Here is an 11,922-nt window from a genome sequence, read left to right as displayed (position 1 = left end):
GGGCCACAGTGGGTGCGATGGTCGAAGCCGCCGGTGTGGGAGTGGTAGTGGGCAGAGTAGTCGGCTGAAGAGTCGGCGTCGGAGTAGAAGCATTTGTCGGTTGCGGCGTGGGCGCCGTTGTCGGGGCAATGGTCGGTGCTGCCGTGGGTGCTGGAGTCGGTGCCGATGTCACGGGGGGCACCGTCGTACCAGGCACCGTAGCGTCTTTCGGCAAGAGGTTCTTGGCCTTAAGGAACTGGATGACGTTGCTGATTTTGATCGCACCGTTTGAGTTGCCGACCGAGTCGCAGAGGCCGCAGTTGTGCAGCGCGACGACGACGTTGTCTGCGGTGCTCATGATAGGCGCGCCGGAGGAGCCGCCGAGCGTGTCAAGGAAGTGGCCGACCGTGTCCCGCGCGTCCGGAAAGTTGTCCATGCAGCTGGCCTTGTCCAGGTCCGCAATCTTGGGCACCTCTCCGTCGTAGGTCAGCGAGAGCCGCTGCGCCCAGCCGGCCTCGTGGTGTGCCGACCAAATAGGCTCACCAAGAACGGGCCCAGATTCGCGCGCCCGAAGGTACCCGTACGTCGAGAGGTCGACTCCGGGCTTGAGCTTATCGAGCTTGACGAGCGCAAAGTCGTTGAGCTCGTCCCAGATGACAAGCTTGACACCGATGGCTGCGATCGTCCCGCGGCAACCCGAGACGACTTTGTTCTGCGGGTCCTTGCACGTGCTGCAGCGCGCGTCAAACTCGACTTGGGTGTTGGCAGCGCGCGACTCGGAGTTGATGCAGTGGCTGTTGGTGAGCATGTGTCCTTCTGAGCCAAAGAGCCAGCCCGTGCACGCGACGCGGCCGTTGATGAGAAGGCGCGCGACCGCGCGGCTCGCGGCGACCTTGGCGGGCTCGGTCGCTTGCGAACACACGCTCGGCCGAGACTCGTCCGTGATGCTGCAGATGGTCTCGAGCATGCCGTTCGACTGCGCGCTCCCATGGATCACCTGGTCCACTTCAAACACCGGCGCGGGGCTGCTGCTATCGTACGTCGGCGCAGAGTACACGACGTCAACGCTGTTGCACGGAAACGACTCGGTGTAAAAGTCGGCGTGGGCGCCAGTGAACGACACTTGCTTGGCGCCATCGGCACAGGCCAGCGACAGGGTCGCCGCCGGGGGCAACGCTATCGACGTGAAATGCACCGAGAGGTAGCTCGCGCCGTCGCGATGAATGGTGTGGTTGAAGGGACCGCTATGGTCCCCGCGAAGGCTCAGCGGGACGGGGTACCCAATCTGGAACGGCTGGGGCGACGCCAGCGCTGAGGCCGCGAGACTGGCGATGAGGGCCGCGACGAGCTTGGTCGCTGCGAGCATGCGTACTACGTCGTCTCGTGCAAAATGCAAAGTGGTGCGGCGTCGCGACCTCCGCTAGCTGTCGTGAGTAACCCACGCTGACCCAGTCACGCGTGAGATCCGTTGCCAAGATGGTCACAATGACAAAGATATTCGCTTAGAAAATACAATTTGCGTATTGAATCGAGCTATAGTGACCGAATTACGTGTTTTTCTAGGATTCCAGTACTTGAATAGGACAATTCGCTGCAGCGTATGCACGGAATGATCTGAGAAGATCTGAGTTGGCAGCGCCGTCGTAGAAAGGCGCCCTTATCGTTCCCCTTTTCCTATTAAATAGTACGTTTACAGTACCCGTACTGTTAAGCACTCTGCAGAGCTGCATGCTCCTTGAAGCTTTGCTCAGCGCTGAGTACATGAATCATGTACTAACTTGGGGCAGAGCAAAGAGGTAAGAACGCTGCGTGATGGTTCCGCCTCTGACGGCGTCACACAGTCCGCCGTTGCTTTTGGGTGCCGGCACGCGCCGTCCATAAGCCTCCTAGGTACACCGTGCTCTGTACATATATTACCTCCCAGTACATACACAGTTTTGTTTTCTTCTCTACAAGGGATTCAACCAAGGACCTTGATTCAACTACTCGACACACATTGCGTTGCCTTCCACATGGCTCGTGCGATGATGCACGACTTGTGCAAAGGACGTCATCGGCTCTGCAGGACTATACACGCTGTACTGAACGTGGGGCACACTTCTCATGCTATTTCATACGGCAATGTCGCAGTCGTCCTACTCGTCCATAACCGTATCCTGGGTCTCGCTCCCGTGAGGCGGCGACTGCAGCATGTGGCTCTCGTTGGCGAACGACTCCTGAGTGTCGGTGGGGGCGTCCCAAGCATCGGGCTCGCCATCGATTTGGCGTATTCCTGGGCCTCGACCACCGCCGAGTTGAGGATCGTCATGAAGCGCGCAGCCTACAGCGACGCTGAGCCTCCGACAAGAATTATATTGTTCAAGTACCTTGTTTTCGGCCACTGCGAGCTTCTTCTTTAGTTCGTCAAGCTCGGCTCGGTGTTGCTCGACCATTCCGTTGTGCTCTGAAACGAATCGCTCGTAGTCACCGTGCGACACCATGTCTTGGGACGGGCTACGGCAACAAGAGACCGGCGTTTAATCGGAAAGAACTATGGTGGGATCTCGTACTCGACGATGGTGCTTTGGGACGCATCCAGCATGACGCGCGCGAGGCCCGTGATGCCAATGAACCGGTGGTAGTCGCGGCCCTTGTTGCCTATCATGGTCTAGCGCATGCTTGGATGTGAGATCCGATATCGATGCTGATAAAATGTATACCATCTTGGCCGCGAGCAGACGTTTGTCGAGATCGTCGCGCTACGACAAACGCGTCAGACGCGACAGCTCCTCCATCGTACTCGCCTACTTCGTCTAGCAGGCTTTGGTTGCGAAAGCGAAGCGTGCCGACTTCAACCTCGAGCTGCGCATTCTACGCATTAACAGTGCGACACCGGTCGTTTTCGCAGCGGTAGGTGCACCTGCTTGAGGAGCGAGACGACCATAGCGTCCTGCTTCTGGCGGTACTCTTCCATCTACGCGCCCCAGAATCAGACATCGAAGATGTATACTGAGAGTACGCTGCGCAGCTGCTCACTGAGGTTCTTGTTGACCGCATTCTACATGGCACGATGAATCGAGGAAAGCTGCGAGACGACGCACGACCATGTCGTCGTGACTGCGCGGTGGCGGCATGGCCGAGACGGGTGGCACGGGCGGAGCGTCGGTCGGGGACCGTGTCTTGGCCCCCATGGCATCGCTCGTGCGGGACCGTGTCGCCGGCCGATGGCTCTCCGCCTCGTCTATCGTCGTAGTGTAAAGAAAACATTTTCTGGGAGGATGCGTCAAGACCCATGGACCGCTTGCGCTTGGACCCTTGCGAGGGCGTTGGTGCTTGCTCTGGCGCGATCGCGCGAATGGTGCCAATGTACACGGCAGTGTCAAAGCCGGCACCGACGCGCCCGCCGACGCAGAGGATTTTCTACAACTCGATGTATGTGCGCGCGATCGCACAGAAAATTGGCGTACGTTGGGGGATAAGGGCAGGAAGGTTGCGCCGTTGCGGTCGGATGGCACGACGCCGTGGGTGTGGATGCTGGAAAAAGCGCACTGCGCCGGCGCTTGCACCGTCCCCGCAAAGGCGCCGCCAATCGACCGTTTGGGCGCGGCCCCCGAGAAGCTGAGAAAGCCGTCCGGCACCGGGACCATCTATGCCCAACATGGTAGAAAGAGAGAGGTGTGAGTACGTACGCTGTGCCGGGAGCGGTGGGTAATGTCGTTGTGAAGGCCCATCTCGAACGGCTGCAAGAGCTCCGTCCACTTGTCCGAAATCAGGTCGTACTCGAATACGGTACTAAACACCGCCGTCTTGGTCGATGTCCGAGGTTGCGATGCGTCGGCTTGCGAATACAGCTGCGACGACGGGCTCGCGAGTTTGTTGGACTTGGGCGGGCCGACGCCGCCGTGCAGAAGGACCTTGTGCGACCCGAACGGCACCATGGCTGCAAATGCACGCCTCGACGGGCGTTTGTCCGAAGACGAAAGGTGCTGGAACGACTCGGTCTATCGAGCAGTCAACCATGTGAGTCGCTTTCGATACATAGGACACGGACGGTCGGGTCGAAAAGCATGCCGTCGTTGTAAAAGGTGCTGGCGTCGGCAGATTGGCCACCAAAAAGAAAGATACGCCCGTCCTCCAAGACGGCGCTGGCGTGGCCCACGCGCGGCTGGATGTCCGCTCGCACCTCGTCGTCGGTCGCGACGTCAGCCCACGTAATGGTGCGCATGTCGGGCCCGACCATGAATTTCTTGACCTCAAAGCCGGACGGGTCCGCGAACTTTACCTTGTGCGGCGTATCCTTTGGCGTCGCGTCGCGGGAGGCGAGTCGGTTGCCAAAGACGTAGACAGTGTTGCCCACCGCGTGCATCGAATGAAACCTATGGACGGCGTCCGAATGTCATGGCACGATGGGAATAATCGTACCGGTGGTAGGCCTGGACGTCTTGGCGCATCCTTGTGAGCGACGTCCACTGTGCAACGTGCGCAAAATCAGTCGCGGCGTCGACCTGCGCGCCGCTCACTTCGGACGAGAGCGTGAGCAGCCACGCATCATAAAAGTTTTCATTCTCGCCGCGCCCGCCGTAGACAACGACGATGTCCGAAGCGAGCTTGGCGGCGGCGTGGCCGAAGCGCTCGGAGGGGCTGCGCGTCATCGCTGGGGTGGGCGGCGTCGCCATCTCCCACGTGACCTCGTACCGAGCCGCGTTAAGCATCGTCGGCTTTGCTCTTTTGAAGCGCGCAAGGCGCCATGTAAATCGTTTGGCCAATCAACGCCGCGGACGCGTGGAAATCCAAGAGTGAACGTCATTGGAGACTAAAAACACGCCATTTGGCCTGGCGGCAGGTCGCCCGCCACCTGCCCGCGATTCGATTCGCATCACATGATGGACGGCGCTACGTAGCACAACGCGCTGTATGCAGAACGAGACCCGTGGTCGGATCATGCACAGGTTGGGTGTCAAGGGCGGCATGTTGCCCTCACCCATACAAAGACAAAGTGAGTGGGTTGTGGTTAGCCCACCATTTCAGTCGCGTGGCGGCAGAGCCGAGACTTCCATGGGTAGCTTCCTACCGGGGTGTTTTTCCGTAATAGTTATGTGGGATCGCTTTGGATACATGTGGATAGGTAGACCCACTGCATCGAATACGAGGGACACAGATCCAGCCTTCTGGTGCTGCACAGTGTCTAACCGTCGCGAAGTCGACAGGATCGCCCGCTCCGACTTTTCGACGTGATGTCAGACAGCACAACTCCGTGCACATTATCTTGTCCACAGGCGTGCTGGCGCTGAGCTGGAGCTGCAGCTTTGATACCTCCCCGAATAAGCTGTGCGTTTTGCACGAAGATCCAATGCGTCATCCACCTCGCCGGCCGCAAACACCGCGCGTGGCGGCAAGCTCGGATATACGAATGAAGAGGAGCCGACTGTGTCGCACGCACCAAAGTCTCCCGCCGTTGCATTTTAGTACAGCGCGTACGTCATGACGGGGTAGAGCTCCTCCGGAAAGCCTTCTTGACGCTCGTCGGCGAGAAGCGTCAGGTTCGCTTGCCGGAAAATGCTCTTGTAATATGCGGCCGATCTACAAGCAAGATGAGGTGGCGTGCACGAGGCATCAAACATCGACGTACCGCGTCACGCTGCTGTCGTCTTCGTCGAGTTCATACGGCGAGCCATCGACGATGATGTTTTCTTTGATGCAAATGACACCGCCCGGCCGCAGCGCCTAGCATATGTGGACATGCGCGTTCGAAGACACGACATCGAGTGTACCTGCTGACACCGCTGCAGAAACTTGATAAAGTCGAGATCCATCAAGTGAGGGCAGACCCATTGACACCAAATGAGGTCGTAGCTGTTGGGCGACGGATCAAAGTCCTGCATACCCATGCACAAGAGCGTCTCGACGCGGTGCTTCTCAGCGCCAATGTAGCGAGGCGCGGCCTTGAGAAGGCGCGGGCTTTGCTCGAGCAAGTCGACAGACGCAAAGAGCGGGAGAAGCAGGTGCTTGACGACGCGGCCGATGCCACCACCGCAGTCTAAGCCACGTCAGCACAAGAAGATATGGTGGAAGATACTCGCGCACCGATTGCACGGTCGCGCTTGAAGGCAGGGCGCAGCGCCTGGACGCGTGCGAGAAACGCGGTCGAGCCTTCGACGTCGACGGGCGAAATGTACCCGTAGCCGCCTAAGACGCCGCCGACGTCGGGCGGGCAGTTCTCTTCGTCCTAGTACGTGTTTTCTGTGACGTTATGGCTTGCAAGAGAGCCATGAACCTCCCAGTAGTCGGCGCCTTGCGTGTACCAAGCGGCGGGCTTGGTCGCATCGTCTTTGATGTCAGCCAGCTTGGTCGTCCACATGTCATAGACCGAGCTAGCCGATGACCATTGACGAACGGCTGAATGATACAAGGACGTACGAGAACTCGAGGTGGAAGTCGAGGCCGACGCCGTCCAAGTCGGCTTGGACTTGCGCCGACACGCGCTTGAGCTCGTCCCAGTCGATCGGCATGATGATGCCACCACTGAAATGAGCTCACCCAATCCCGTGCGTTTCCAGGTACGAGTTTTTATAACCGAATCTTTTCGCTCCTGCACGACCAGCACCATAAGCACCTTCAGAAAAACGGTGTGCCATGTTTCTCCGACAAGAACGAAGGACTTGTTATTCGCGTCGTAGGACGTAATCGGCCAGTGGCCGTGGCCATGTACTAAAAGGACAGTAATTCGCTCTCGGGAGCCATTTCAGTTAACTCTAAGGGCACGATTGATGTCGTTGCCACCAGAGTCGCTTAAACGTGGCAGCCCAGTACGGTAACAACCCGACAAATTATTATGACGTGGCGCGCTCTTGATGCAGCGTTTGTGGGAAGGCGTACCTTTTTACACACGACCGCTAAGAGCTTATTGCCACCGAGTGGGCGAGACGCTTCTTTCCATGAAGTGACACCCTTACACTTGACGAAATTACCTCGTTGTTCAAGTCCCTGGAAAGGCATGTCTCGCAGTCCACGTGCCATTCTCCACTAACGTTAGAGCATGTTCACCGAGCTGGCGTTGCTGGTGGCATGGTGTCGCTTAGAAGAACTCGCTCCTATAAAGGCAACTGCTTTTGGCGCGCTATTTTTAGCCGTGTGACCGCGGTATGTCGAGAGTGAATTCAAGCCGAACATGTATACGCTGCGGAACCTCCTCCAAGACTGCAGCGGCAAGATGACGCGGACGTCGTGCGCCGCCGACAAGAAGAAGGAGACGCTTGAGGAGGTCTGGATCGCGCTCAATGCGTGGGTCGAAGCGCGGTACCAAGAAGGCAAGGTACACACACTTGGAACCTATCTTTTCCCGACCAATCCATGCCGAACTAGGGCGCGCACATCGCACCGTTTGGCAAGATTAGCTGGGAAACCCTCACGATTGGCCGCAATACGCGCAAGGTCCGGCCCATCTTTATGCTCAACGACACGTTTGGCAAGACGTATGGCCTCCAGTACAAGAAACGCGTGACCGTCCCGATTGTGGCCGCGATCGAGGACATCAACTTTACCAAGCTCGCCATCAAGTTTTCGAAAAACCTCACCAAAGATGTGGTCTTTTGCGGCGTCCGGGACCTCTTGCACAAGATTGGCGAGGTCGCGTCAACGGGGGCTCAAATGACGATCGAGATGACGATCGGCAAAATCGTCGCCAAGAACCGCGCGATCCACCTCCTCTTTGACCCGACGCAGTTTCCGAAAGCACTCGAGGTACACTATGTGGACAACGACGTTGTGGTTGTATATTGTCATGTAGAACATTGCAACCGCGTCCGTCGCGTCCGGGTGTCCGTCCGTCATTGGCGACCTCGCCGATTTTGACTTGACACTGGAAGACTGCAACCAAGCCGAGGAGGCCGGCGACATGCTTCTTCTATCGCCGGAACGCCCGCCGCAAGCGGCATCGACAACTCCGCGGACACCGCGGACGCCGCACCCGCCGCTGTCGGGTCGCGAGCCGGTCTCGCCCCGGCATGGCTTTGAGCAACCCACGAGCATGACCCAGCTGCGGTCGCCCCGCCCTGCGTCGCGCAACGGGATCGGCTACATGAGTGCCGAGACGCCGTCCAGAGACTGCACGACGATGCTCTTGTCGCCACCGCAAGTGCGCCAGCACAGTGCGTACAAGGAGCCGTCGTTTGACTTTTCATTCAAAGACGCAATCAAGAAGGAGCTCGACCGGTCGGGCGTTGAGATGCCCGGCCGCCCGATCTCGGTCGCAGACGCGGCGTACGAGCGCCACATGCTCCGCATCGAGAAGGAGGTCGAGGCCGAGGCCCAGCATGCGATGGATATTCATCGCCACCACATGCGCGACCTCGACGAGATCGCCAACGAGAAGCGGGCCAAGCGCCGGAGCGCCGAGAAGCTCCAAGATGACATCCGCGACCAGATGTTCGAGTCGATGAAGAACAGAGAGATTGCGCGCCGGTCCGAGCACGGGACCGACCCAGCCGAGAACACGTTCATCTCGCACAGCCACCACTCACGGCTCGGCTTCAACAGTCCCGAGACACACAAGCGCATCCAGGTCGATATGCACCACTGCTTACACGAGCAGGTAGGATGGAACGTGGGATGACGACGACGACGATATCTGCGCTAGATGAACGCCAAGGAGAGGGCACGGCGGGACGCGCGGGAGAAGGCGCTGCTAGAAGACAAACTCTTCCTCGAGAAGCTCCAGCGGGACATTGAGCAGGACCGCGAGTTCACGGTCGCCGAGCAAGAACGGCAACGCAAGGTGCTCACACAGGCGTGGGAAAAGGACCACTCGATCAAGGTGGCGCTGCAGCAGAGCCGGAAGGTCATGAACGATCGCATCAAAGGCGCGATCGCGCCGTCGGCGCTCCGGCACGTGCAGGCCGACGACAAGCCCGACTTCTCCGTCGGCTTTGATGTGCGCGCAAGCACCAAGTAGTAATGACAAGTCAGCCTAATATTGAATATGCATCGCTCGTGTGGTCGCTTGCGTGCATGTACTACGCCTCTGCTTCTTCGTCGACCTCCTCACCGTCGTCTTCTTCTTCGTCGTCCTCTTGCATCTCGCGCTCCATCTTCTCCCGGAGGATCTGGACGATCGCGTTCTGTGTTCGGCGCTCGAGCTTCTTCATCTGCTTTTCCAGGCTGCGCTCAAGGTCCCACGTCGGCTTTTTGGGCGCGATCGCCACGACCTCGTCCTCGGGCTCGGGGTCAGCGACGGCCGTCGGCTCGTCGGCCACGGGCGTCTCGACCTCTTCCACCTGCTTGACGGGAACAGCAACGACCTCTTCGGTAGCGGCGCCGCCATTCTCCTTGCGCGCGCGGGCCTCGCGGATGGCCTTGAGACGCTTCGCCCGGTCGTTGTCCATCGCTTCCTTGGGATGGTAAATACCGTCCGGATAATAATACGGATAAACCACACAATCTGCGATCTTAGAGGGCCGCGTACTTTCTCCCGCCTGGAGAGAGGTGTGATGGAAGAGGACGAGGCTGCTACTTGTATCGCTCGCAGATCGCTACGATACTCACGCTATGTGAATAGCAACCTTGGGCTGTGGTAGGAACTATTAGTGTGGTCCATGACATTTGTATCTGGACTGCAGCTTTGTTTAGCGCTGAAATGCAATCTTCGATTCTGTCCCCGGGGCTGGGAACTTGAAATATACCATGGACGTTAGCTCATGGGCGATCTTTGGATCCAAACGCTGCACGGCCCATCTCAACCTCGAGCCCTTGCGACTGATAAGAAAGATCGGCTGATTCAAAATGAAAGTAGCTAGCTTTGCCAATTCTAGTCGTCTTGCCTACTAGGCCAAAGTCTTGGTTAAAAGGTTGGACAGCACCCACAACCAAGCGTCTTATTATGATGGACCATTCCCACAACCGAGCCAGAAATGCGGGAATCTGGCCAGAGCTGCCAAGGAGAGCTACCAGTGCTGGTTGGGAGGGTCAGGCAGGTGCATACGTCATCGGTGGGCTGTCTATGCTTCGGGCAAAGTAGGATCCACACGGCAACTCTTGGCGTCTAGTCCCATGCTCCAAGGCCGAGGTGGCTCTGGCGTGGCCGCTTCGTGGCACGCGCAGCGCGAAGCTACACGTGGGCGCACGCTGATTCGCTAAAATGCCAACGGCATGTCGCGTTCAAACTAATTTCTCGCTTGGTCATTGGTCCAACGTATCCCTCTCGACACCGACCTCGGTCACGTTTTGTACTGCTTTTTGTCTATCGTTCCCTTAGTCTAGCAACATTGCACTCCGTAAAGCAAGGGTTTGGGATGGACTCGGCGCCTGGCTTTGTTGAAGCGCAGTATGACAGTTTCTTCTCAACGGGCAGAAGACGCAGAATGCAGGTGGACAGAAATAGATGATTTTTTCTTTTCCTCTCGTTTTCCTACAAGAACCAAAATGCAATATAGTTTTCTTCAATTTATTTGATATCCACCGACGATTCTCGAACATTTATTTTATGATTTAATCTTTGTATGCCATAGCTTTCTTCCAGGTCATTTGTGAATTTTCTCACACCCAGCAAGATGAACCAGCAGCGCATGACAGCCATCAAGGTCGGCTACAAGGGCGAGATCCACCGCGTCCGGGTCGACCTCGCTGCCTTTGCCTTCGGCGACCTCGAAGCGCTCTTCCGCGAGACCTTCAAGCTCGAAGCTGGCAGCTTTGTCATTCAGTACAAGGACAATGAGAACGACTGCCTTCATGTGGGCTCGGCCTCAGAGTTCGAGGAGGCGTGCAACGTCTTCCTCTCGTCGGGCGATGCTGTCAAGAGCCTCCGCTTTATGGCTGTGCCGACGATGGAGGCGGCCTTCCACGACAACGTGGCCGACCCGATCTTGAAGATTATCGAGTCGCTAGTCGAGAGCTTGCACCAGGCCATGGAGAAAGTCAAGAGCGAGCAATGGAAGCAGCGCAGCACCGAGCTCGCGGCCAAGGCCCAGGAGACGGCCCAAGCCACGGGCGTTGTCCTCAACGAGAAGATGCAGCAGACGGGCATTGTCATCAACAAGGCCTACCACAAGACGGTCGAGGAGTCCAAGGTTGCCTTCGAAGCCGCCAAGAAGAGCCTCAACGAGATTGAGTTTGAGCACTTGAAGAAGAGCTTGAACGAGATCGACTTCGATCGCCTCGTCAAGGACACATCGGATGGCGTCAAGTCGGCCGCCGATACGATTGCCGCATACGCCAACCAGCTTGTCGAGGAAATCCAGCAGCTCAAGGAGAAGACGGCCACCCCCGTCGCTGCTCCCGTCGTCGCCGAGGCTGAAGTCGAGATTGCGGAAGTTGCAGTCGAGGCGCCGGTCGTTCCCGAAGAACAGGTCGAGGCCGAATGGGAGCAGGTTGTTGAGGAAGCCCCCGTGGTTGTTGAGGCCACCCCGGAGCCCAGCGCTGAAGAGCTGAAGTGGGCCGCGCAGCTCGTCCTTATCCGCGAAGTCTTCCCCGACGTCGACGCTGTTCGCGCCATTGCACTCTTGGAGGCTGCCAACGGCGACGTGAACGTCGTCTTGAACAGTCTCTTCGAGATGTAAGCAGCGACCGACGCGATGGCACACGGTCTATATCTAATTTCATGTTAAGATAAGTCTATCAATCCCCACACGAAGTCATGTCATCGACCCACCCACCATCGGACTCGACTTGTCGACGTAGCCCATTGCACTAGTTTGCCACGTACCGGTAATGTAGCTTGTTCGGAAAAAGCATCGTTGGTCCCGCCTGGCCCTGCTGGACGCTACATTAGGATCCAGAAAAAGACCGTCATTCCGATTCACTGTGAAAGGAAGGGCAAGCCGACCAAATCTCGTTGAATTCCCTTAATCAAGTACATGTTCCCGGGGCACCCTTCGGGTCGGCCAGTCTGGACCGTCTGGAGCGACCAGCGATGGCACTGGACGTTGTATCTGGACAGCACTGGAATCAGTGCTCGGTGGCCTGTTGTCAGAG

The 11,922-nt window shown here is 57.8% G+C and overlaps 6 protein-coding genes across 6 annotated transcripts in view; 2 read left to right on the top strand and 4 right to left on the bottom strand.

The window, feature by feature from the left end:
• Positions 1-1,345, bottom strand: part of SPRG_21328 (hypothetical protein) — a gene marked incomplete at both ends in the record, with an annotated part of 2,150 nt that extends 805 nt beyond the window's left edge. The window contains one exon of the mRNA XM_012352565.1: positions 190-1,345. Coding sequence (XP_012207955.1) covers positions 190-1,345 — 1,156 coding nt within the window. The remainder of the gene's footprint in view (positions 1-189) is intronic.
• A 695-nt stretch (positions 1,346-2,040) lies between these two features.
• On the bottom strand, positions 2,041-4,677 carry SPRG_13693 (hypothetical protein). Its single transcript, XM_012352546.1, has 13 exons — positions 4,381-4,677; positions 4,010-4,334; positions 3,648-3,959; positions 3,426-3,605; positions 3,249-3,378; positions 3,060-3,199; positions 2,978-3,016; positions 2,879-2,932; positions 2,767-2,829; positions 2,679-2,717; positions 2,529-2,626; positions 2,346-2,472; positions 2,041-2,299 (listed from the first exon to the last, which is right to left on the bottom strand). The coding sequence occupies exons 1-13, from the start codon at positions 4,668-4,670 to the stop codon at positions 2,081-2,083; spliced, it is 2,016 nt and encodes a 671-aa protein (XP_012207936.1). The 5' UTR covers positions 4,671-4,677; the 3' UTR covers positions 2,041-2,080.
• Positions 4,678-5,420: 743 nt separating this feature from the next.
• On the bottom strand, positions 5,421-6,467 carry SPRG_13692 (hypothetical protein; the record flags this gene model as incomplete). The annotated part of the gene is made up of 6 exons (XM_012352545.1): positions 5,421-5,538; positions 5,588-5,682; positions 5,730-5,995; positions 6,043-6,184; positions 6,233-6,329; positions 6,376-6,467. 6 exons carry the CDS (start codon positions 6,465-6,467, stop codon positions 5,421-5,423), a joined length of 810 nt encoding a protein of 269 aa, XP_012207935.1.
• Positions 6,468-7,114: 647 nt separating this feature from the next.
• Positions 7,115-8,988, top strand: SPRG_13691 (hypothetical protein). The gene is made up of 4 exons (XM_012352544.1): positions 7,115-7,270; positions 7,321-7,698; positions 7,745-8,548; positions 8,594-8,988. The coding sequence occupies exons 1-4, from the start codon at positions 7,127-7,129 to the stop codon at positions 8,906-8,908; spliced, it is 1,641 nt and encodes a 546-aa protein (XP_012207934.1). The 5' UTR covers positions 7,115-7,126; the 3' UTR covers positions 8,909-8,988.
• SPRG_13690 (hypothetical protein) lies at positions 8,913-9,369 on the bottom strand. The gene has a single exon (XM_012352543.1). It carries the CDS (start codon positions 9,336-9,338, stop codon positions 8,970-8,972), a length of 369 nt encoding a protein of 122 aa, XP_012207933.1. The 5' UTR covers positions 9,339-9,369; the 3' UTR covers positions 8,913-8,969.
• Positions 9,370-10,458: 1,089 nt separating this feature from the next.
• Positions 10,459-11,602, top strand: SPRG_13689 (hypothetical protein). Its single transcript, XM_012352542.1, has one exon. The coding sequence runs from the start codon at positions 10,503-10,505 to the stop codon at positions 11,505-11,507; it is 1,005 nt and encodes a 334-aa protein (XP_012207932.1). The 5' UTR covers positions 10,459-10,502; the 3' UTR covers positions 11,508-11,602.
• Positions 11,603-11,922: the final 320 nt, after the last annotated feature.

This window comes from Saprolegnia parasitica, assembly GCF_000151545.1.
Source record: "Saprolegnia parasitica CBS 223.65 unplaced genomic scaffold supercont2.101, whole genome shotgun sequence".
Taxonomy (NCBI): Eukaryota; Oomycota; class Saprolegniomycetes; order Saprolegniales; family Saprolegniaceae; genus Saprolegnia; species Saprolegnia parasitica.
Note: the sequence above shows the minus strand (reverse complement) of the source record. Positions and strands in the feature narration are given on the sequence as shown.